This window comes from Mesocricetus auratus, unplaced genomic scaffold, assembly GCF_017639785.1.
Source record: "Mesocricetus auratus isolate SY011 unplaced genomic scaffold, BCM_Maur_2.0 Super-Scaffold_100676, whole genome shotgun sequence".
Classification (NCBI taxonomy): domain Eukaryota; kingdom Metazoa; phylum Chordata; class Mammalia; order Rodentia; family Cricetidae; genus Mesocricetus; species Mesocricetus auratus.
The window spans coordinates 113,625,419-113,650,957 of NW_024429266.1; the positions used below are offsets into that span (position 1 = coordinate 113,625,419).

Consider the following 25,539-nt stretch of genomic DNA (forward strand, 5'->3'; position numbering starts at 1 on the left):
AAGCCAACCACCTCGATGGCTGCTAAAATGAGTTCACAGCTCAGATGGAAAGGCAGGGTTGATACAGATGTTGGCTGTACCTAAAACCTTCCCTGCATCCAGTTTCCAAATGGGAATAAGTTTTGTGTAACACCCTCTTGTGCTCAACTGCAGAGCTGTGTCTAGGTCAGGGAGAATAGGACTGTGCTATCCCCCGTCAGCCATGAGCTGCTCTACACAGAAATGCTTAAGTAGTAGAGGATACGTGAGAAGGCTTCTCAAGCCTGACAGAAAGCCTGTACTCAAGCATGTTCACTGTTAGCATGGGTCCAGGTCCAGGTGGAGTTTCGCAGGGTTTACCCATCAGCACATCAAGCTGGAACACGCTTGCTGATTCATTTTTTGTTTGTTTGGTTGGTTGGTTGGTTTTGTTTTTGTTTTTACGAGACAGAGTTTCTCTATTGTTTTGGAGGCTGTCGGTCCAGCCTGGCTTCGAACTCACAAAGATCCGCCTGCCTCTGCCTCCTGAGTGCTGGGATTAAATGCGTGCGCCACCACCGCCTGGCGCTGATTCATTTTTTAAACACCTCCGTAGTGCTGGGAGAAAGCCCCTGTGTATCAGGGCCCCAGTGCATATTAGCATGCATTGGAGGAAAGTAGGGCCTCTGGGAAGGGGATGTAGCTACAGCTGCGTCCCAGGGAACCACCAGGCTTTCCTGCATGGTGTGTTTCATGGGGCAGTAACCCTGGGAAGCTGTCTCAAGACCTATGTAGAAGCCCAGCCATAGCTGCCTCCTGGCCTGTGTATCTGTCACACAGCACATACTCTGACCCCGAGAATACCATGATGTGTGCCACAAGCGCACAGGAAGAGTGGGACAAACAGCTGCCAAGGGAACGGGCCTGCTACACAGCACTGTCCGGACGCTGCTGTGGGTCACAGGCTGTATTTTGAAAGGGACTTTCAGCGAGGGAACCAGGAGGTAGTCTTCCCTGAGTAGGACAGACGTACCCTCAGAGTGGGTGCTCGGAGTGACAGGACTCTCCCCTGACCTTGCACCCCCTTTCCTCAGGACTGAAGTGAGAACTGTACCAAAGCATCCTTGGTCATCTTTGCCTCTGTGTTCCAGAAGCACACAAAAGGCAACACCATTTCCCAGCCATGGCAGACATTGCCCTGTTCTCTTTTGTCTTGGTTTCCATACCTGCTAGTGCACTGACCAGGAAGTAGGCTGTTGCAAAGAGCTTCTGGTTGCTGACCTCATCCTGCGGGCCAGGACGCTCACCCTGTACCTTGCAGCCCACCAGCTTCAGGAAGGCTGTGAGGTCCTGCTGCTGACTATCTGTCAGCAACTCCATTGCCAAGATAGTCTGTGAGGACCAGAGGCCACCAGCCATATCGTCACACTACAATGTAGAAAGGGAAGAAAGGCTATGGTGAAGCAGAACCCATTGACATACAACCCAACTGAGCCTCTGCCCTACCTCACCTTCCCAACACTCCATGCACCGCAACCTCTCCAGGTAAAGCAGGCCCTGAACCCTTTTCCATACTTTGATGCTATCTGTGGGCTTAAATTTCCACCTAAGGACACACTAAGGTGAGCCTCACCCAAGTACCAGCCTTTCTCCAGGGAAGGAGGAAAATCATGCAGGAAATGTCGGGAGAAAGAACCTCCTAGACCAAAGCAAGGTCATGGAGTTTTACCACCAGACACCAGGGACAGGCGGCTCCATACCAAACTGATGACTGGGACAGACATAAAAGCAATCCTCTTCCTCATTCCCACTCTTAAAAACAGCTCTCTAAACCTAGTGTGTTCCCAGCCTGCCTTGGTAGCTTAGTCCATCCCCACAGGGCTGCTCTGGGGTGGCTGGCACTGCCCATGAACCAGTTCTGACCCTCTGGGCTAGCTCCATTCCATAAGTGCCCTGTGTCCCCGCTAACACCCAGCTGCCAGCTGATGCTCGACCAGCACCTGACAGGGCAGCTGCTACTCTCTCCACAAGGGAGCAGCCTGATGTTTTCCTCTAGGAGGGAACTATTTTATGAAGTAAAAGTCGTGGGGTTCTGAAACATTTGTGTTCTTCCTAGGGTTAAGCCCTGCATCCTCCAGAAGGCAAACTGGACACCTCAGACAACTGCAATTCTGCCCCTGGTTCCTAAGCTCTCTGGTGCAATCTCATTTCAAGAGGGAGGCAAATAAGAGTGTTTTCTGAACACCTAAAGCATTTGAGCAGTATAGAAAGAAAGGTGGAAAACGCTCACATGAAAAGAAAATTGTCAAAGCCTCCACCTCATTAAGTACAAAAACTCTGCGCTGATGGAGGGTGAGCAGCTGGTGTGTCCCTCAAAATCTTGCAAAACAGTGATAAAACCTACTTATCTGTGTCCTGAATGGGAATGGAGCAGGCTAACAGGCTCTGCCTCATAGCCTTCACTGAGCTATGCATGTCCCTTGCAGTCTCAGAACAGGCCTATTTGGAAGGAGCCTTTGCAAGGGTCATTAAGGTGAGAGTCTCAATGTAAGAGCACCCAGTATCCAGTAACGGTGGTCCTTGGTGAGTTTTGTGTCTAGAGAAGACCCCAACAAACAAGAGAGGGCAGGATAGAGATAAGAGTGATGCAGCCACAAGCCAAGGGATAACAGGAGCCACCAGAAACAGCAGGTAACAAGAATTCTCCCCCAGAGGGGCTTGGCTCTGCTGCCACTGTCGATTCTGGATTCTGCCCTCCAGGTCGGTAAGAGAATAAATTTCTGATAAAGCTTGTGGTCATTTGTTATAGCTCTAAGGAAGTCACTTATCCCTCTCCACCTGATGTCAGCAACAAGCTTTAGGGTTAAAAGGAGGTAGTGAAACGTAATTTTGAATTATCCCAAAGCGTATCCTGAGGAGTCTAGCCTGTGCACATTTTCAGAGCAACCAGGTGCAAACCCAAACTCAACACTCTTCTCCACCCCCGGTTCCACCTCCCCCGCCACCTCACCACTTGCTCCAGGGCCTTCAGTAGCTCCTCATCAAACAGGACTGTCTGCAGGAGGCAGAACAGCGCCACCTGCTGCTGTGCAGGTAACACGGCAAAGGGACGGAAGCTCCTCTCCAGGTGCAGTGTTGCTGCAGAGGCAGAGCAGATGCAGGCAGGGTCAGGCCTAGCTCACAGCCTGACTCTCGGTCACCCCCTCCCAAGGATTCCAGGTTCAGAGCTGGCTGTGGGGCTTGGAGACACGCAGCACCCTGAGTGATTCTCAAGAACCAGGGAAGGTACAGGGACAGGGAAGCACACTTGGACACCCCAGGTCTCACCCTTCTCTGCACATGCAGAGCTAACCTTGACCAGGTGGTTCCTGGAAGCTACTTAAGCTCTTGTTTGGCATGGTATCTATAGAAATGCATCCTCAAGGCTGAATCACTGAGTATGAACCACACTGGTCCCCAAACAGGTCCTTCCCAGCGCTGTCTAGAGATGCACAACAGTTTGGCAGGTTTTCCTTTTCAATACACCATAAAAGGGCCAGCACCCTGTGTCCCTGACAAGCATGGAGTCCACTTCCCTCCCTGTGCCTTTCACCCCTGCTCAAGATGAGCACAGAGTGTACTCTGCTATGCTGCTCACATCCTCCCAGGGGGCCCGGAACCTGAGCCCTGAAATCCTCTTCTCTTTCCTCAGGACAGGCAAAAGTTCCTAGTAAATTAAGTCAAAAAAGATGAGGCTGTGCTTTCCTACTGAGGACTGCATGCTGAAACAAATGCATGGCCTTGCTGATGGAGGCCTGGGAAACAATTGCCAAAAGCCTTACAGGTGGGGCACAGAGCTCCTGAGGTGTATCTTCAAACACTCCCCCAGATACAACTCAGTCTTCATCAGACCCTGCCTGGAGAGAAAGGCTGTCCTGGTTAGCCTAGAATCTGGGGGCCAGTATTCCTGCTACACCTGCCACCATCCCCAGCTGCCCAAGGCACTCCAGTCAAGAGGATGGCTGATTCTGCCTGGAGCAGCGGGAAGGGAGTTCACACTGCCGGGCAACTCCAGCTCAGCCTCAGTCACATCTTGCAAGACGCCTCAAGTTTAGTCAGCTCTTGCCCCAGGGAAGATCTACCTTAGCCTCGGGTCTCCATCACCCTGTTCTCCAGCACCGACACTTTGTGGCAGGAACAGCATCCTCTGGTTAGGGATTTACTGAAGCCCTGGAGAGGGTTCTCTTTCCTTGTTATGCAAGGCACCGCATAGTCTGAGGCAGCCCTGGCTCCTCCTAAGCTCTTATCACATGTTTTCCTTTGTCCTCTAACCTGTTCTCCCTTCTGCACACTGCTCTCCTGCACTCAGAAAAGCAAACCAATTCGAAAGCCACAAGCTATGTGGAGCAAAGAGAACTGCAATGACCAATTCATGGGTCCATCCCTGCTGCCATGTGGGTGAGGCGCCTCCATGGCTTTTACGATGCTGACAAAGAGCAGCCTGCCATGCAGTAAAGCCCAGAATGTAACGAAGCTGACAGAGATCCTGGAGTCTCCAGCTCTGCTCATTCCTGGCCTTCCTCAGTAGTCAGTCGGGGTCTGCGGTTACAGGGGAAGAAAACTGCCAGGCGCCTGCCCAGTGCACACCTTGGCCTCCCATGCTAGGGATCTCTCTCCATTCTCCAAAACAGCACCAGAAACCTGGCCCTCCCTCAGATCCAAGGGGGTCTTGAAGGTCCCATCACCTCTTGGGAGGGGGTCCACTTCTCCATCTGACCATAACCACACTGCAGGCAATAAATACCTTGTTTTAAAACACGTAATGGCCCATCCGGGGACGAGATCTCTTGACCCCCATCCGGCATGTCCAGGAAAGCAAATTCTCTGTAGGCCAGGGGGTCCAAGTAGACAGAGTCAGCTTTCTTCTCATGCTCAAAGCCACCATGCTTCCCTTGGAGGAGACAGAATTCTGTCGTGGGGAGAAAAGCCCAGACGTGGGTCAGCACAGCTCATCCACATCTCACACTCGCCTCTCCATAGCTCAGGCTGTGCTAGAAGACACAAAAACGCCTTTGCTTCTTTGCATCTGTTTCTTGACACGGTCTGGTGGTTTGAATGAGAAATGTCTCCCATAGGCTCATCATTTGAGTGTGTGGTCTCCAGCTGGTGGCAGTGTTAGGTGCAGCCTCGCTGGAGGAAGTATGTCACTGGGGGCGGGCTCTGAGAGTTACAGCTTTGAGCTATTGTCACCTAGTGTGACCTCAGCTTCCTGTCCCTACTGACATGCCTCTGCCCCTCCATGATGGACTCTCCTCTCCCTGGGACCAGAAGCCAAATTAAACTCTCTCTTCCTTGAGTTGTCTTTGGTCATAGTGTTTTGTCACGGCAACAGAAAAATAACTAGTAAAGAGGTTTACTGTGTAGCCCAGGCTGACCTCTAACCCTAGATCTGGTTGCTGGGATTACAGACATGTGCTACCCTGCCTGCTCACCTGAGAGTTTCATGTTCAGTCTGATGGAGCGCAGCATGGCCAACAGAAAGAATAACCCTGCACTACAGCAAGCTTAGGAGTACCCAAGGGCTCCTTCTGTGTCCTTGTCCTTGCCCTCTGAGATGAGGTGGAACCTTTGGTTGACCTCTCCTGGACGGTGTGCCACCACTTCAAAGGAGGGTCAGAAAGTCCTAGGTTCTGTCCTCCACACTTCCTCACATTCCTTCACCGTAAAATATGTGGGCTTTCACACCCTAATGCCATCATGGTGAAGGAGAACCAGAGCAGGACTCCTGGCTGAAGCGGAGCCCAAGCAGCCACCTTCCAGCATAAGCTGGGCACAGGGCTGGGTGTTTCCACACAATGGATTAACTTCCTTCCAGGGAGACCAGGGGGCAGGTGATAAGAGGTCAAGCTGGGAATACTTGCAGGTCAAAGCTTATCCTGGGAACAGAGGCAACCATGGAGAGTATGAGCAGGTGAATGGAATGCTCGATTGTAGCTTACAATCCTCACTACTCGCTACACTGCAAGACGGAAGAAAGCACAGGGTTTCTGAGCATGGGGGGGTGAGAAGAAGGGAGTTGCTTCAGTCATTCCACAGCCCCAGATAGACGCTTGGGATTGGAAGGCAGAGTGAGGAACAGTGTCACTGCTGGGACCATCAGACTGAAGTCACACTAGAGGATGAACAGATAGCCACTGCCCAAGTGCAAGCTCAGTTTCAGAAGGAAGGATAGTGCCTCTATTAGACCAGTGAGAGCCTGGAAGGAGGCGTTCCACGGCTTCTGAGAACACAGAAGGGTGGAGTTGGCTTCTTGGGATTCACTAGACGGCCAGGGCCACTGTCCACACTAACCCTGCCACAGGCAGGAAGCATGGACAGGCATCTCCTTTCAGCTCCCACAGGACAGCTAGGGCGGCTGTCCACAGTAACCCTGCCATAGGTCGGAAGCCTGGACAGGTTCTCCTTCCAGCCCCCAGAAGTTTGCTGGTGAGAGTTATCAGACTGTTCCATGTGGAGAGCGACAGGAAATACAGACAGGTAGCAAAGGGGAGAGAGCAGAGCTCTAATGGCTAGGGACCCGGCCACAGCATGCAAAGATGAGTGCTCAACAGAGGACAAAAGCTGTGCAGCTGCCTCCAAGGCCAGGGATGGGGGTTAGGAGATGGCAGAATGCAGAAAGCATAACTTTAAGAAGAAAGAAGCTCCTGGTCAAACAGGCCACCCCAAATGAGCTGCAAGCAGCTTGGCAGGGAAAAGCTTCTTTCCTGGTCTCTAGCCACCAAGGATTCTCCCAAAGTTCATAGCCATCCTCTCTCATGGGCCACATTTTCAAAGGACCTTAAAGAAATAACACAGTAGTTAAATATATAAATAAAGTATACTAGATAAAACAATTGCAGTTATATGCACACAACGAATACTACTCACTCATGAAAAGGAAACCCATGCACAGATCTGGAGAACATTAAGCCCCAGACACATGAAGACAAACACTGTGTAATCACACTCATATGTAGAATCTAGAAGAGTGAAACTCACAAAGCAGAGAAAAATAGTGATCATGGGGCCTATGAAGTAGATGAAATAGAAACCCATTGGCTAAATGACCCAAAGTTCCAGTTATGAGGAAGTTTTGTCATCAAATATACAAAATTGGGACAAGCATTAGTGATGCTGTTACCATGGAAACAAATGTGTGGGTTAAAATAAATGTTAGGGTTTAAAGTGAAGATGGGAGCCCTGGGAATGAGAAATAAAAGAAAGTACTGCAGCTCAGCAGTTAGGAGCACTGGCTGCTCTTCCAGAGAACCTGAGTTTGGTTTCTGGTACCCACATGGTGGTTCACAACTATCCCTAACTCTAGTTCCAGGGGGTCTGATGCCTTCCCCTCGGACCTCCCCAGTCACACACACGGTGCACATACATTCATATAGGCCAAACACTCATACACATAAAATAATGTAAAAGCAAAAACAGCAACAACAAAATAAGTCAAGACCTCCACAGTATCAGCAGTGATACTTTGTTGTTTTCTGACTTAGACTCAACCTACCAGCTCAGCAACAGATGAACAGAACATGGCACATTTACAGAAAGGAATATTATTTAGCCATTGAACAAAAAAAATTCTATCATGTGGGACCACATGGAGGAACCCGGGAAATCGTGTGTGGGGAACGTGAGTCAGGCTAAAGGATGCTGCTCTCCTGGAAGGAAAGCAGAGCTGCCCTTCTCTGAGGCTGAGAAAGGGATCGGGCTGAGCAGACAGGCTGGGCACACAGCCTCAGCCGGATGACAGGAAGTAGACTCGGCTGCAGTTAATAGTACAGTGTAGATTTCAAAACAGCCTGTGCCGTTATTGATGCTCTTATCAAGAGAAATGATAAATGTGGGACAGCAAGGTGGCCCAGTGGGTAAAGCAAGCCTGGAAACCTGGGTTGTAGCCCCAAGGCCCAAACGGTAGAAGGAGAAAACTGACATAATGTACAGACGCAAATAAATACATGTAGTCATTTACAAAAGTCTCAACTAAAACTAGTATAGCCTAAATGCAAACACACACACACACACATATCCAAAAATGCTGATTATGTGATGTCCTGGCTGAGTAGATTAGTGTGGTTGTGGTAACCACAGCGAATATCACTATTGTACTCATGAATATTTGCAGTGTTTACCAACTGAGCCTCAAGAAAGAGTGACGATCAGTCAAATGTGCCTGAGAGGCCCCTGAAGCATCTGCACCCACTGAACCACACAAGTGCACAGGGACACTGCTTATCATACGCTGATACCGGGAGCAGCCTGATCACCCTCGGGTGTGTTCACATGCAAACAAACAGGTCAGGGGGTAAGGAGGAGAAAGGGGAGAAGGAAGGAAAGGACATGGGAGGAAACGAAAAAGAGAAGAAAGAAAGAATTACTGGAGGGCCCGGGTGTGGCAGCATAAGCTGTGATCCCATTATTTGGAGGTGGAGGAAGGAGGATAAGGAGTTAGTGCAGGGCCATTCTCAGCAACATAGCCAGGCCAAGGCTCAACTCTCTTTTTAAATGCTGTGAACTAGTTGCAACTGGGATGTAATGGCCACCCCAGTGTTCTGAGCAGCCCAGGTTCCCCTCACCTAGCATTCCTAATCAATTTCTTAAAACCGACACCTTCTCTAAACGTCCCCTCAGACAAATCACTTCCACTCCCACTCCCCAACCCCCAGCCCCCGCCCCCAAAGCACAGGCCAGTGGGGAGGCTCAATGCTTTGTCCCTTTCAGACCCTTGAGTGCCCACTGGGTGGGTGACATTGGTGACCTTTTTCCCATCTTTGCAGCAGAGTGGGCTAGCATGTCGTGTGGTCTTCGTGAGAGTCAACACGGTGTCACAGAGGCCAGCTCACCTCACCCACATCAAAGACAAGCAGGAGAGTGGCACACGGCATGCTTGCAGTCTGTTCTCTAGAGCAAAGCTCACGCTTAACAAGAGTACACAGCTACAGTGACCATAGTGCACATCTGCCAGCCTCAGTGACTGTCACACCCAACTGCCAGCTGCGTCCTTTACCTTACCCCCACCACACACCCGCTAATGCCATTTTGAAAGCAAGCCACAGGCAGACTATTTATCTGAGACGTTTCAGAAGGAACTTTCAAAAGATAGCTTTCAGTGGACAAAAGCGTAATATCTCTATCCTAGCCAGAAAGGTTAACACCAGTTTGTGATGTTACATTTCCCCATTCCTAAAAACGCAGTCAGGTAGTGTTCTCCTTGGGAATAGGGAAGGGGCTTGGGCATCTAGTACAATGGTTTTCAGCCTTCCTAATGCTGTGACCTTAAATACAGTTCCTTTTGTGGTAGGGACCCCTCCCTACCACAAAATTATTTTCATTGCTATGTCAGAGCACTTCCCAGGCCTCGGCTGGCTTAACTCCATCCAAGACCCATCAGGGACTCTCATTCCCCTTCTGAGCAGGTGGCCTGTGGCGGCTTAAATGAGAAATGTCCCCCATAATCTTGGGCATTTGAACATTTGGTCCTCAGGTTGAAAAGCTGTGACCTTGTTGGAGGAAGTGTGTCGCCGGGAGTGGGACAGGAGGTAAAGGCTCACACACTTCCTGCTCCTGCTGCTTTATGCTTACAATGAAGGGTGCCAGCTCTCAACACCCTGCTCCCACTGTCCTGTCTGCTGCTTCCCAGACTCATGGGCTTCCATCCCTCTAGACTTGTAAGCCCAAGCAAACCCTTGCTCCTATGAGTTGCCCAGTCATGTGCTTTCTCGTGGCAACAGAAAAGCAACTTCATGGGGCCTTAACCTGGGGGACGCTCAGCAGCTTCGCGGGGGTCTGGCTGGCCACCGAGCCCCCGTTCCTCCCACAGCCACAGTGACACCTGAGGAGCAGGAGGTGCACCCTGCCCCTGGCTTCCCAGGGCCTCCCTGATCCTGTGATGCTCACATCCCTCTGCTATTTCCTTCTCCCTTTCTACCAGGGCATACCTCATGACGACTCACCAAACTGGCCATCCTGTTTCACATACAGCTCGATGACGCCACAGGCAATGGTGGTGGCGGCAGGGATCTCCAACACCACATTGGTATCCTTGATGACGGTCCCGTCCTCCATTGCTGACACCTGTGAGCAAAATATGTACCCCTTGTGTACTCAAGAAGCACTCTTGGCTTCTTCCTGTCACCCCTATGCCCAGCCTCCTAAGAATTCTGGGAAATAGGCACCGATCTAAGGAAAGAGATGGAGACGGTTGGCACTGGTATCTGGTGGCAGGGGTAAGATGGCAGAGCATGGGGTAGGAAGCTACACCACAGAACATGCCTTGATAACAACATACTTAATACTATACTGCTGAGGTCCCACAATAAGTGGATTAATGGCAACAGAAGGCTTCTATGTCCTAGTGTGCTCATGGGCACTGTAACATCACTGCAGAAGGCTTCGCTCATATCTATGGTGATGCTGCTAACAGGTCCCCTGGGCACATTCAGTCACTGTCAGCATGGAACACGTGGTAATTATAAATGGCTATGCTGCTGGCTCATGCACACTAGACTAGATCTTTAACATTACATTTTACAGTATTTTAAGAGTACATTCCATATTGGCAGGCAGGTGGGCGGGAGGGAGGGAGGGAGGGAGGGAGGGAGGAAGGAAGGAAGGGAGGAAAGGAAGGGAGGGAGGGAGGAAGGAAGGGAGGAAAGGAAGGGAGGAAGGGAGGAAAGGAAGGGAGGGAGGAAGGGAGGAAGGAAGGGAGGAAAGGAAGGGAGGAAAGGAAGGGAGGAAAGGAAGGGAGGGAGGGAGGGAGGGAGGGAGGGAGGAAGCAGGCTATAAGCTGTGTGCTGAGTTAGACTGGCAGTAGCCTCTTGAGTGTCAGGTTCACTGTATCCCTTCAGGTCCACCATGAAGCCCTGCAGACATTTAGGCCTGTATAAGCTACTCCGTGGTGTGACATCACCAACAAAATTACCTGGCGATGTAACTCATAGCATAGCTATGTGATATATGATTGCAGATAGATAAGATCAGTTTCCAGTTCCCTTTGAAGGCTTTGAGAAACAATTTTGAAATCCCAGTGAAAACCCCAACAGGATTAAGGCTGACTGAGAAATGTCCACTGAACTGTTCACACCCCTATGGCTGATGTTCTACACAAAGCTGGGATGATAATGTGGTGATATTTTGTTTGTGATCTAACAAAGAAAGTTTGCCTGAAGATCAGAGTGCAAAGCTAGCCACACCAGTTAGCTATAGAGGCCAGGCAGTGGTGGTGCACACCTTTAATCCCAGCACTTGGGAGACAGAGGCAAAGGGATCTCTGTGAGTTCAAGGCCACCCTAAGCTACACAAAACTGATTCAGTCTAAAAGAGGAACAGAGCTCACACAAAGGTGATCTCAGCACTTGGGATACCACACGTTTAATCCCAGCACTAGAGAGGAATGTAAAGAAGGAGCTCAGTGCAGTCTGAGGTTTAGTGGAGACAGATGCAGTCTGAGGACAGGATCACCCCTTCGGTCCAAGCGTTGGTAGAGGTGAGAAGTCTCCAGTGGCTGCCACTTGGCTTCTCTGATCTTCAGCTTTAACCCCAACATCTGTCTCTGGGTTTTCATTATTAAGAACAATTAAAATTTATGCTACATGGCAAGGCAGTAGGAGAGGCTGGAAGAGAGACAGACAGGAGGAAGCTGGATGGGCAGGGCTGGGGTATCAGGTCCTTCCCACAGTACACCCAGGAACAGGAAGCTGGAGATCTCTCTGTTGGCCAGACACTGGAGCCAAACAGCCCAGTGTAGCGATCTGCCCCTGGTACAGGGTTTACTTTGAGTCAAGAGATAACAGCAACAGCTGGGCTTCAGTGGGCAGTGACCAGGGCAGAAGTGACAGCAGGGCTAGCTGAAGCCACCTCTATCAGCTCCTCCTTTCCCGTCTGTGATCTGCCACTCACCTGCCTATCCACCAGCCCCAGATCTAGACTTACAACCACACCCCCCCAGACCCTTGCCAAACACAGCCTCCTGGGTCTTCTAGGGAAAGCAAGCACTACCAAGATGGAGACTACTAAGATTCTATGCCCTGCAGTCAGCTAAGGGCTAATGAATCAACTCCAGGGGCAGTTGGAATCTGAAAGAAGCTGTAAATGAGACAGACAGACAGACAGACAGACAGACAGACAGACAGATCCTCTTGTTTCTGGCCCAGCTAGTGCCTGAGTAAACAATTTCCTTGACAGACGCATTCTACTTCCATAAGGGACGGTGCCTGGCCCAGATCCAGCTAGACACTAGAGCAGTGTGGTTCTCAACCTTCCTAATGCTGTGACTCTTTAAACACAGTCCCCCATGTTGTGGTGACTCCCAACTATAAAATTCTGTTCCTTGCTACTTCATAACTCTAATTTTGCTACTGTTACGAATCATAATGTAAGTGACTTTTGGAGACGGAGGTTTGTTGAGGGGGTCGCAAGCCACAGGTTGACAACCACTTCACCAGGATTCCATTACCACCGCTTGAGAAGGATGCAACCCACACGGTCTGGTGAGATCCAGCCCTGGAACACTCTTTCCCTGCACTGTGACAAATCTGAGGACAGCCTGGAGCCACAACCTCCACGAGGAAGACAACTCCACTTTCCGGGAAGGAGAGCGGCTCACATCTTCATGTCCTGGGTCACACGGACACTGAGGCCAGATACCTCAAAGACCTTAGCTACATGAGCCAGGGAGGGCTTGTTTACCAGAGCCAGCTTGAGTCCTGTGTCTCTCTGTAGAAGGAGGAAGGCACCGGACAAGGGGCCCACGGGGAAAGGTCTCCATGCTGGGACCTGGTACCTGCACGATCTTGGTCTGAATCCCCACCATGCCTCCACACTTCTCCTCCGTCTGCACATGCTCAGATATCACACACTTCTGCGTGGTCACGATCTTCTGTATCAGCACACACAGGACCTCGTGCCTCCTCTCCAGCACCTGCTGGAGCACCGGGTTGTCCAGATTAACTGTTCTGAAAGAGAAAAGTGGTCATGAGTAACCCATAGCTCCAGGGAGACTGAGGCGGGGGCCCGACTCTCGCCTTGTGGCTGGAAGAGGGGAGCATCAGGTTTCATTCATTCCCTGGTGATGAGAGAGGAGGCCGCTTCCCTAGAACGGCTTCAGCCAAACTCTTCTGGGGCCACTCCGACCAGCTGAGGGACAGGCTAGACACTGGAGGAAGCACCAAGGAAGTATATACTCTTAATAGCGATGTCCCCGACAGCCACACTGGTGTCAGTGGAGGACAATGAAAGGCCATGTGAGAGGAAAGCTGCCACCCAGCCTCCTGGGAAGACCGGGGGTGGGCAGAAGACATTCTCCCTCCTCCAAAGCACAGGGTCATTATGATGAGAGGCACAGCAGCTTCTCACATGGTAGAGGTGCAGGCTGTGGAGGGAGATCAGACTGGAGAACTGTGGGAAGAATGCAGAACCTCATGGTAGGGTTTCCATCACAGAGACTGGAAGCCATTTGGTGTATGCTGCCCCAGGCTACCAGCATGGTTCCCGTCCTGACCAGGCTTCACTTCCAGCTACAGCTTGATGCTTAAGAGCTAGTGATGAGATAAGGTCCTTGGTGACCCAGTTGACACCATAGCCGTGGAAGGGCAGGAAAAACACCAGATCCCAGGTGCAGTCAGCATGGGAAGAAAAGGCTTATCTTGGGCTATGAGGACATCTGCGGCTAGTCACCTGCAGGCTCAGCACCCCTAACTGCTTACTAAGGGGCTGGGAGTCCATCCTAGGTATATTTAGGGTTCCCAGGTGTTTGGAAGTATCGCTGAAGTGGACAAACCAGCTGACCAGGGCAATAGCCAGCCCATGACCCACATATGAATAGGGACATGAAATGACTTATCCACACCATGGGACTGGTCAGTCATGGGAAGGAGTCAGCTCCAACACAGGCTACAACGTGAAGGAACATAGCCCTCACGCTCAGCAACGTCAGCCACCATAAAAGGACAAACATTGTAAGATTCCATATCTAGAAAAGGTCCAGAATAGACAAGTTCACAATGATAGTGAAGACTGGAGTATGGGACTGCAAAGTGAGGGAGTCAGGGAAAACTAATTGCCTAATGCTGTGGATTTCCGGCTAGAGGTGGTGGGAGATCGCAGAGATGGCTATAGTGGCGGCTACACAGCAGACAGAATGTACTTAGTGCCTGTGAATTGTACACTTAACGACAGACCTGCAAATCTTACACCTTTCCACAGTAAAAATACAGACGTAACACTGGTCAGCCTTCCACTGTTAGTGCCATACAAGAGCATTGCAGTATACACCTGAGACAAAAACAACTGCTGGCCAAGGCACCGGAGGATGGCTCTACTAGTAAAACATGACTAACTGAATTGGACCCCCAGCACCCATGTAAAATGCCCACAGTGGTGCACATCTGTAGTTCCAACTCTGGAGAAGCAGAGACAAGCTTGCTGGCTAACCAGTTTAGTCAAACCAGTGAGCTCCAGGTTCACCGAGAGACTTTCTCCAAAAGTAACATGAAGTGGCTGAACTCCAGGTCTGGAGAATTCAAAGGCCGCTACAGACCTCTGGAGGCACCCACACACACGGTGCACATAAACTCACACTGGCTTGGACACATGCACATGAATTTACAAAGAAACCCTTTTCAAATATAAAAGGGACACTGCACTTTGAGAGGAAACCACAAGGTAAGGCTTTGGGGTCGGTGAAGAAGCAATAGGGACCTAAGTAGCACTGGGTGAAAGTGCCGGTGTCGGGGAATGCCTGTAACCCCAGTAGCCAGGAGAGTGCTGCAGAAGGATTGCTGTGAATTCAGGGTCAGCCAGGACTCACACTGAGCTCCTGGCCAGCCTCAGCTATAGATTAAGTCAAGCAGAAGAAGGCTAGAGAGAAAGAGGAGAGAGAGGAGAATGGGGAAAGAGGGAGGAGAAAAAGGAGAATGGAGAAAGAGGGAGAGAGGAAGAAAGAGGGGGGAGAAAGAAAGTGGAGGAGAGGGGAGAGCAGAAAAGGAAGAGGGAAGAGATAAGATGAGCACAGTTTGCTACCTCACCCCGGCTTCCTGGCCAGGTCAGGAAGCAACAGTGCCAGGCAAGGTTGAGTAATCGCAGCCTCCACACCACAATGGCCCCCAGTCCCAGCTAGAGGAGATGCTAAGGTCTCCGTACTTCACTAAGTCTGTATCCAGTGTGAGGAGCTGGGATGTCTAAGAGTGAAGGAACCTACTGTATGCTCCCACAACTCCAGAACCCAAGTTGCAACTGTCATGCTAGACCCATTGATAGCTTCTAGGGCCTGTCTCTTAGAAGCCCAGGGCACAAGTACTGCAACAGGCATTGTACACCTACACCCTCAGGACCCGCAGGTGTGACAGCAACAAGCTGACTTCCACTTCCAGTTTCTACTACACCCAGTGCCCCCACCACATCGCACAATCTCAGGGCTGCCTCCCTTGTCTGTGGGAGCTGAGAAAAGCCCCAGCTGTTTCCCAGAGTTCCAGGAACATGAGAACCAGTAACCCTAGGACCTGACACTACTTGGGCATGCCTGCACTTTCCTGGTGGGGGCCGGGGAAGGTACTTGACATGAGGCAGCACCTACTGGTGAAAAAAAGCAAACAAACAAACAAACAAACAAACCCTCTGGCATTAGCCAAGTTTGTCCCTGGGGCTGTGGGAAAACCTGTCTGTATTCTGTATTCTGCATCTCCACAGCATCTACCAGTTCAGTAAGCTGTGGGTCCACCAGAGTCTATTCTGTGTGACCTAGGAACGTGCTAAACAGCCTTCAAATACCAAATGAGCTCCAGATGCCAAAAGCATGAGTTCCAGGACCATGTCTGCTCAACCCAAGGATCCCAGGGAGGTCTTACCACACCACCAGCTTACATGTTACCTGCACATGGCCCAACACAGGTAAGGACATCTCACTATAATCCCTGGCTTTGTGACAAAAAGAGCTGTTGTGGAATATTTGATTAACTATGCAAAAATGTGTTTCATTTGTTTAGCTATGTAAAGATGCATTGCTGTTTTACCTTGCCTGCCTTAGGCACCTGACTGGTCTAATAAAACGCTGCATGGTCAACAGTGAGAGCGGAGGTGTAAGTGGGACCAGACAGACAAGGAGGACACAGGGAAGTAGGACATATGGGATGAAAGAAAGGCAAAAGGCCCTGAGGCAAAACATGGATGAATAGAAACATGGTTAAAATAAGTTAAAAGAGCTGGTGGGACAAGCCTAAGTTAAGGCTGAGCATTCATAATTAATAATAAGTCTCCATTCATTATTTGGGAGCTGGCTGGTGGCTCAAAGAAAATTCCAACTACAAAGAGCTGGGACAATGAGCCTCATTGCCATTCCTGGGGCCTGGAAAGATACATACAGACCCTAAAATCCACGACTGTTGCTACCAGTACCACAGCAGAATCACCAACTGAAATCACCCCCTCTGGACCTTGGGAAGCCCCCCTTTGCTTCCTGGCTAGGTAGGAAGCAACAGTGCTGGGCTTCGAAACCTTAAACCACAGTTGCCACTATAACTGACCACAGCACCACCATTGCCCACCCTCAGAGCTGAGACTGTTCCCACACTACCCTGTGACTGCTAGTGCTCCAGGCTGAGGCATTTCCCACATCTACCCTGGGGATCCCAGGTAGGCCACCTACAGGGGTTACCACCACAGGTATCAGTACCTTTGGTATCAGCTGCACTTACTCTAAGGGACCTACAAAAAACCCAACCTCATCTCGTACCTCCAAGACCGTGGCACCACCATCACAAGCCCTAGTGCCATCAGGGTTTGGCTCCATGGAGCCTGAAGACAGGACCAGCAAAAGCTTGTGTCCTCTGCAAAGACACAAAAGTAACTTCATGAACTTCTACAGGCTCTACTCCTCGAACCGCTGTAGGCATGCTGTTGTCAATCAAAACAGCAAAATCACATAGGCGCTATATCCAATGCAAAAACATGAATCCAGAGAAACTGCCATTTCCCATCTTAAAAATTAAAGCTGTCTCTGCAAAAGCTACATAGCCATTGTGCAAAGAGAAACTCTCCACAGACGGGATTTAGACAGAGCACACTTCTATCAGTAACAGCAGTAAGCTAAGAGCCCGCAGTCAAATCACAGTGGCTACGGAGACACTGTCCATGCTTTCTCTAAGATTAGGAGCAAGAAGGGTGTCCATGCCACACTCCTATTTAACGTCACACTGATGTCTTGGCAGGAGCAACTGGGCAAGGAAAAGAGGGCAAGTTAAATTAGGCACGTGCAGATGATGGTGCTTTTATGTGGAGAGAAACCTAACTGCCAAAAAGCTGTCAGATGAATCCCATCACGTTGCATGTTGAACTAAAAAATCAATTTAAAAAACTGTTAGAACTTACAAACAAATCCAGCAAAGTGACAAGACAAAAAAGTCAATACACAGAAGCTAGCACCATTTTTACACCACAATAATGAATGTTCTGGAACAGGACTAAGAAAGCAACTCCATGCCAGCCAAGGGTGATATTTCAGCCCTTTCAAAGCTGGAACAGAAGGAATGCCACAAATTCTGGGTCAGCCTAGGCTACACAGTGAGTTCCAAGTCAATAGGATACAGAGTGAGGCCCTTCTTCACACAAATAGAGAGGAAAGAAATAAACAAATAAACCCTAAAGTTTATATAAATCCCAGAATAATCAAAGTGATCTTGAAGAAAACACCTCACTCCAAACTACACTCCATAGCTGGTGGTGTGTGTGCCTGCAGAGCCGTCCCTTGGGAAGCTGAGGTTTGAGGACTGTGAGTGCAAGGCCCACCTGAACCGCACATCTTGAGCTAGCCTGGCCTAGGAGACTAGGATAGACGGATGCAGGAACCAGCTGTCTAACTCACTAACTATAAAGCTACAGTGAGTCTAACAGCATGGTATGCTACTTGCTGAAAACCCAACATAAAAACCCATGGAATGAAACAGAGAGCCCAGAAACTAATCTGTGGTCCAACAGCCCCCTGAATTTCAACAAAGATGCCGAGAATGTATGATGGAGAAAAGACAGTGTCTTGATAACCTGTCATAGTTGGTTATACATACGCAAAAGAGAATTTCATTCCTTCCCCCCACTGCTTAAGCCAACTGAAGATGGATAAAGTCCTGAGGGTTAACCTGAAACTATGACAATGTGAAGACAGGAAAACCTCAAGACATCAGTCAGGAAAAGCAAAGGCTGGTTTTTAGACAAGACTCCAAAAACTCAGACAAAAGGAAAAAATAGATGTGGGACTCTATTGGACTAAGAGGTCACTATAAAGCCAAGGGGACAACCAACAGAGCTGACAGGCAGCCTGTCAGCTATTCTTCCAAAAGGGCCACATCCAGCATTCATGGGAGCTCAAAAAGCTGAATACCACAAAAGCAATGTAATTAGAAAATGGGCTGTAGGACCAAAGCAGAGAACAGAGACATAGTCACCAGACCTGTGAAAAAAATGTTCTGTCTCCCTCATCATCAGGGAAACACAAGTCAAACTACCACGAGATATCATTTCACCCACAGCAAATGTCCATTGGCAGACAAAAAAATAGCCAATGCTGTTGAGATGTGATGGGAAGGGAATTCATGGACAGCTGAGAGGGATATAAGTTATCACGGCCATTATGGGAAACTAAAAATAAAACTATCATAGTATCCAACAGCCCTGCCGATATCTAAGACAGATGATGCTGTTATCTGAGAGAAGATACCTGCAGCTCTGTGCTTATTACAGTAGTATTCAAAAGGACTAAAGCAAAAGCAGCCCAGGCTACCTTTAGTAGAGGAAGGATTGAAAGCATGTGAGATATTTATATGCACACACACACGGAATGTTATTTGGTTATAAAAATGAAGCCATGGCATTTGTAGCAGCATAGACGTTAACTAGAGAACAGTGCATCAAGTAAATACCACATGTTCTCATCCATTTGTGGGGAATCTAAGGCACTCTCACCGAGGGCTGGGAAGGGAGTGTGGGACTGAAAGAAATTCAAGGTCTGAAGAGCTGGCTCAGCGGTAGGGGATGTGGACCGCCCTTGCAGAGGATTTGAATTTTGTTCCCAGCATCCACGCTGGGCACTCACAGCTGCCTGTAACTCAAGCTCCAGGGAATCTGACAGCCTCTCCTGGTCTTCTGGGGTACCCACACATGGCATACACACACGTGGCATGTGTACATACACACACACACAGACACACACAGAGGAATTACTTCTGGACCTTGGTTAATGCATGGTTGGTTGACTATGAGAACACTGTGATCAATGACACACTTAGAAATGACTGGGAGAGTGTGCAATGCTTAATGTTCAAAGAGACAGCTGTGTGGGTCACCCTGATTTGCTTATCGTCCATTAGTTACATGTACTGAATGACTTTAATGAACCTCATAAAGATGCACAGATGCTGTGTCTCAGTCTTTAAAACCGGTTTGTTAATAGTGTGGTATTTACATGTGAGTCTCCTTAGGCCACTGTGTTTTGGACCTGATAACAAGAGTCTGAAGTTAAGCACCAGCATGCCCACCTGTCAGAATACACGTTAACCCAGCTGTCCCCAACGGTCTCTCCCAGCTGCTGCCTCCCATGGGGTCTGAAAATGGGTTTGGCCTGGGGCAGTGAGTGTGTGGATTCCCTTGACCACACATATCACAGTACTGTGGACCACGAGCTATAACTAAGATACAAGAACTGCTGAGGGACCCACCAGGAATCTAATATGACTATGATGATTAGACTCACCACTTCGTTACACTGCAGAGTTCCCCTAACAGAATCCGCTGAGCTGCATAGCTGTTCCAAGCTAATGTTACGACGTTTTAAATGGAAAATCTCAGCCAGACCATCCCAAGATTGCTTAAAGGGCCCCTGATTCCAGAGAAGTCTTTAGTGACAGTCACATCTTTGGGAAGGGAACAGAAACTCATCCACACACAAGGTCCATGGCCAAGATGAGGCTATCATGGAGTCATCCTACAGCCCTGACTTAGGAGAACACGATGACTCCCTGACCAAGCTACAATACAGGGCTAGACCAGGCAGCCTTCACCTCTGTCCCTCCCGGGAAGAGATCACCTTGCTGGTTTCCAAGATATTGCTGCCATCTTTTGGAGGCCAAATTCTGGACAAATCTAATAATCGTCAATTCAGAGGGATCTGCTAGGAACAGAGGGGGGATGGCAGAAAAAAAGATGCCCATTTGACCCTGTGCAAAATAATCTCTAATGGGATCCTTGCCCATCTCCTCTGCCTGCTAACACCGCATGACCCCAAGCATCAGGAGAGGCTCCAAGGCCCCTGTGGGAATTGTCCTCAAGCAAAGACCCAAAATAGCTTGGAGTTGTGCCCACAGCTCTATCCTCCCTCAGTCCATGACAAGGATTACCGTGTGACAGATCCCCCAGTATGAGCAAGTGGGAAACCATAGGCCAATGAACCTGTTCAGTTTACAATCTTATATCCCCATGCACTAAAAGTTCCAAGAATCAAAAGCATTTAAAACCCTGGCTAAAGGCTGAGACTATCACTGAGTAGGAAGGGGCTTGCCTAGCATGTGTTGGGTCTAAGTTCAGTTCCTATGACTGGAAAACAAGGTGGAGACTGAGAGATAGCTCAGCGGCTTAGAGCGCCTGTTGCTCTTGCAGAGGACTTGGGTTTGATTCCTGGTATCCATCCACATGGTGGCTCATACCCATCTATAACTCCAGTTCCAAAGGATTCCAGCACCCTCTTCTGGCCTGCATGGGCATTAGGTATGTGCATGGTGCATACATACATACATATATATATATATATATATATATATATATATATATATATGTGTGTGTGTGTGTGTGTGTGTGTGTGTGTGTGCGCGCGCGCATGTGTGCCTATATATACACATATATGTGTATATGCCTATATATGCAAAATGTACATATAAAATAAAATAAATACAAATGTAAAAAAGCATTGAAAGAATTGATTTTGACATTGTCCCAGAAATAAGATGGGGACATTAAAAAGAGCCTACTAAGTGGTCAGGTTTGAACATACACACACACACACACACACATGAGCAATACTGAATGGACTTAACGGGTTGCATCTATGTACACCCACATGTACACATGTAACAATAATTAAAAAAGAGGTCATGACCCCGAGAGGCAGTCAGGGGGCGTGGGAGGAGTTGGAGAGGGAGAGGGAGTAGAAATGATGTGAATACAGTACATGTGGAGGAAATTCTCAAAAGAAATTCAAAAAATCAAATGGGGGAGGGGAGGGGGAGGGTAGCTAGTCACAGAAAACAAAGAGCCTGCCTCTGCCAGAGTGTTAAGCAGGAATCACCAGCCCACAGAAATGTAGATCTGGATTGATGGCATAAAGCTATGGCTGGGTGTTGGTGGCCACACCTTTAATTCCAGCACTCGGGAGGCAGAGGCAGGCGATCTCTGTGAGTTCCAGACCACCCTGGTCTATAAGAGCTAGTTCCAGGACAGGTTCCAAAGCTACACAGAGAAACCCTGTTTCAAACCCCCCCCCGGCCCCCGGAAAAAAGCTATGGCAGTTGTGTGTGTGTGTGTGTGTGTGTGTGTGTGTGTGTGTGTGTGTGTGTGTGAGTGAGTGAGTGATTTATTAGCTACAGTTAAAAGAGAAGCAAACGTGTGCACACAGCAGCTCCAGGTATGAAAACTAACTGCATGAGCATCATGGTTTCTAAACCCCCTGCCCTTCTGACATTTCACAGTGGGAAGGGAAGCCGGCTGGGTTTTCACCACCAAACTCCTCCAGGCCCACAGTTCCAAGTCCAAAGCCAAGATTTGATTTGCATCCTAGAGTCCCAGAATGCAGCCACCCCTCTGCTGCCTTTCAGCAGCCTGCCTACCCCCTGGGGACACTGCCTTCTACCTCCTAGGGTCTGTGAGCCCCAGGACTGCCAGAGGAGGGAGGGAGGGAGGCGTCTCCAGCCCTCTATTCCCAAGGCACAGTGCTGCAGTCTGCACTTGGAAGGCTGGAACCCCTCCCTCCACACCTGGAGTATGGGAACCTTTAGGATGCCCCAGTTTTGTACAGGGGCTGAAGAGCCATGGGCTACAGGGAGGGAGCCAGGTCCAGTCCTACCATGAGCTTTGAATCATCTCACAGTCAGCTGTAGTCATTGTATTTTCCTTAAGGACGAGGGAACAATTCTGTCCACCGGGACCCAGGAAAATATTGGGAAGATTTTTCTCCCACTTAGGAGGAGTCACACATAACAGGTCATTAGTCTACATTTGGCCCTTGTCGTCTCTAACATAAACTGGCATTTAGAACCAAGAAAACTCAGGCTGTTGAGACAGCAACAGATGGGGATGCCAGGGTCCACACCAATGCTGAGCTAACCTACTGGGATAAACAGGACTCCTACCTCGGGATGCTTCCTTAATTGGGGTAAAAAATATTCTTTGCAACAAGACACTAACTGTTGGTGAAGTTACTGTCATCCTCATTTCACAGAGAGGCACAAAGCACACAGAACTCACAAGTCAAGGACCCAGGGGACACAGGTCATTGTGGGTAGAATCTAGTCTCAGCTCAACAGCTCAGCATTGTCCAAATCTGAAACCCTGCCACCATCTTCCCTCTCCCTCCTGAGGTCCCGCTGGGCCATGCACAGCTTAGTCCATGCTTGCTTCTTGACAAGTAAGCAGTCTTCCCACTCAGCTCCCTGTGAGAGCTCCGGGAATCCAGGCAGCAGAGACTCCAGACGTACTGACCCGCTCACAGTTCTGAGGAATGTAGTGAACTATCCTGCAGACACGCCTGGGCTGTGAATCTTCGTTCATACAATGTATCCACCGTGTATTTGCTACTTGAAAGGTTTAGGCATTACTCTGGCCTGCCCTGCTACCTGGCAGGATTCACTCCAGCAGTTCTCTGGCCAGCCCAGAGTTCCATGAGAACCAGTCGGCACGCAGGTGCAAAGGACCCCTTAAAAGGACTGACCCCTGCGCACGTATGCTCTCTCATCTTTTCTTCCCTTACCTTACTCTCTCCCTCATGTCTGTCTCCCCGCTTTCAGTCTTGCTATAATAAACTGTGGTTAACGCGCTCTCCATGGCTCATGCTGTATGGCGGCGATTCCCATCCTGGTTCCCATCTCCTGCAACACTTTCTTTTTCCTTTCTTCTAATTTCTAATCTTAAGCAAAATAACACTGCTCAGTAGGGAGTCAGCTTCAGTCACCAAGTTGACTTGTAATGTTCCAGTGCTTGTGTTCAAGTAACTTCCATTGTAATTAATAATGACCCCAAAGGCAGTTTGGTATGCCCAAAAGATGCGGTAACATGCTTCCTTTGATGGGAAATTGTAAGTTCTCAATTTAATAAGGAAAGCAAAGAGCGAATGTGCCAAGACCAACAGTAAGGCAAATCTACCTGAGAAACTGAAGGAAAAACGGTGCTAATCTTGTCATTATCCAACTACAAAGTTATGGTCATGGTAATTCTAAGTCCTCATCTGCTCATCTCACTTCCCCTGATGACACAGGCTTTTGTCAAGACTCACCACCCTGAGGAGGAGGGGTACAGCACAGTGAGATAGCCATTACATAACTTTACAGTGAGTCACAATTAACCGTGGTGTCCTGCTCTAAACTAGTACATAGTATGTTATTAGTAGTTTACCTTTTACTCTGCCTGGTTTATAGATAAAGCTTTACCATGTGTGTGTACATGACAAGAATAGTCAACAGAGGACGGGTGTTATGTTCAGTTTTATCACACACTGGAGATCCTAGACCACGCCCCCCTGAAGCTAAGAGGGGGTGGCTAGGATTATAGTGAAAATATGTGCTCTCTCTCTCTCTCTCTCTCTCTCTCTCTCTCTCTCTGTGTGTGTGTGTGTGTGTGTCTTCTCTCTCTCCAATTCTCTTTCACTCAGCTGTGAAGAAGATGTAGATGACTTCATGTTGTAAATTGCATGAACCAAAGCCTGGGCACGATGTTAACTGCACATGACTCCCCAAGTGGCCGCCCCCCCGCGCCGCCCCCCCAGACCTCTGCTCCTAAGGTGTCCATCTCGGCAGCCTATCTTCATCACACAGAAGGACCCAGCGGAGACTGGAAGGGGAAAATGACTAAGCAATTACAGATGCTCACCCTTTTAGGTTGTGTAATTAACTAACTGCCACCAGGTGACGCGGTGCCCAAGCCAGGAAGAGGAGAAGGGGGACGAAGCTAAGCGAGGTGAATGCTTGAATCACCCCTTGGGAATTCTCTTCCTTTTCAAGCTCCGTGCACAGCAGCTGGACTGGAAAAATCATACGGTCTGTGGGTCTGGCCTTAGATCCTGAGTCCAGGCAAACTAATTAATTTCTGAAATCAACTCCTCTTGTGTAAAATGAAGATAAGCTAATTATTCCTTCAAGCCAGCAGTGCTCGGTGTGCTGCCAGTTCCCACTGAACGAGAGGTGAGAGCCAGGAGGGACAGGCAGAGAACGAGGAACTCACAGCAGATGACCCTCCCCCCATCCCCCCTGCAGCATGCTCAGCACCCCAACAGGAGGGTGGGAACGCGCCTCTTATTAAAGGGGACACTGGGTCAGGGACTGGCCCGGTGTGGCAGGGAGAAAACGCTGTGTGGATGGAAGGAGCGAAGGAGCCTTCAGATAGGACCTCGTGTCAGCCTAGTGCGTGACTCTGAGGAACTGAAGCCAGGTTCCAGGCCTGAGGCCTGGGGAGAGCATGGAGAGCAATGGTTCTACAGTGGGAAGGTTGCAATGTGCGGCCAAGCGGATATGCGGGCCACTTCCTGGGGCAGGGAAGGCACACAGGAATATGGGCAGGCAGTGATCAGTGACACGATCTGACTGGCTGTCTGTGGAGGAGCCAGAAAGGGAACAGGGTAGAGGTGGGTCGATAAGAAAGGATGAGAGGGTCGGGGATCTGGGAAGATGAGAACAGATGAAACCAGCACTTGGGAGCGAGAATCAACGGCTGAGAAATGGGAGTAAAAGTGAAGAGGAAGCCATAGCCCATCCCGGCTCTTCGACAGAATCTGATGAACACTACTCAGCATGGAGCTCCGAGGAGGGGTCCATTGGAGAGGAAGACGGGAAATGCAAAGGTGGGTGTTGTCACCCGTGTCAGATTCTGGAGCGTCTGGGGGAACACACACAAGACACCTGAATCCCAGCTCCGACTCAACCCAGCCAACTCAGCTATGACACTAGCTCATCCCTGACACTTCTCCCCCCACCCCCAAGGGAACAAGAGCTACAAGAGGGTGCACCAGAAATGACACATGAGCACTGGGGCCAGCACCTCCCCTCAGTTCCAAGCTCCACAGCTCCTGCCCCCATCTCAGAACGCGTCTCTCTTGCAGGAGCACTGACCTCCCCCAGGCTCGACTGTGTCAGAAATGAACCCACTCACAAGCACGTGAAGGGATTAAGGGGAACTTTCCACGAGCCAGGTGCAGCTGTACAGGTTGTTTGTATTCTCATCTAATTCTCAGAGAAACACAAAAACCATTTTTGCTAATGAAGCTCAGGTAATGAAGGCAAAAGAAGATGCCCCTTAGGTATTGATTCTGATTGAAAA

General features: G+C 49.4%; 1 protein-coding gene across 1 annotated transcript in view; it reads right to left on the reverse strand.

The window, feature by feature from the left end:
• Window positions 1–25,539, reverse strand: part of Gsdme (gasdermin E) — a 55,135-nt gene that overhangs the window by 8,683 nt on the left and 20,913 nt on the right. The window contains exons 4-8 of the mRNA XM_005087183.4: window positions 12,764–12,935; window positions 9,936–10,056; window positions 4,742–4,906; window positions 2,969–3,096; window positions 1,185–1,386 (exon numbers count right to left, since the gene is read on the reverse strand). Coding sequence (XP_005087240.1) covers window positions 1,185–1,386; window positions 2,969–3,096; window positions 4,742–4,906; window positions 9,936–10,056; window positions 12,764–12,935 — 788 coding nt within the window. The remainder of the gene's footprint in view (window positions 1–1,184; window positions 1,387–2,968; window positions 3,097–4,741; window positions 4,907–9,935; window positions 10,057–12,763; window positions 12,936–25,539) is intronic.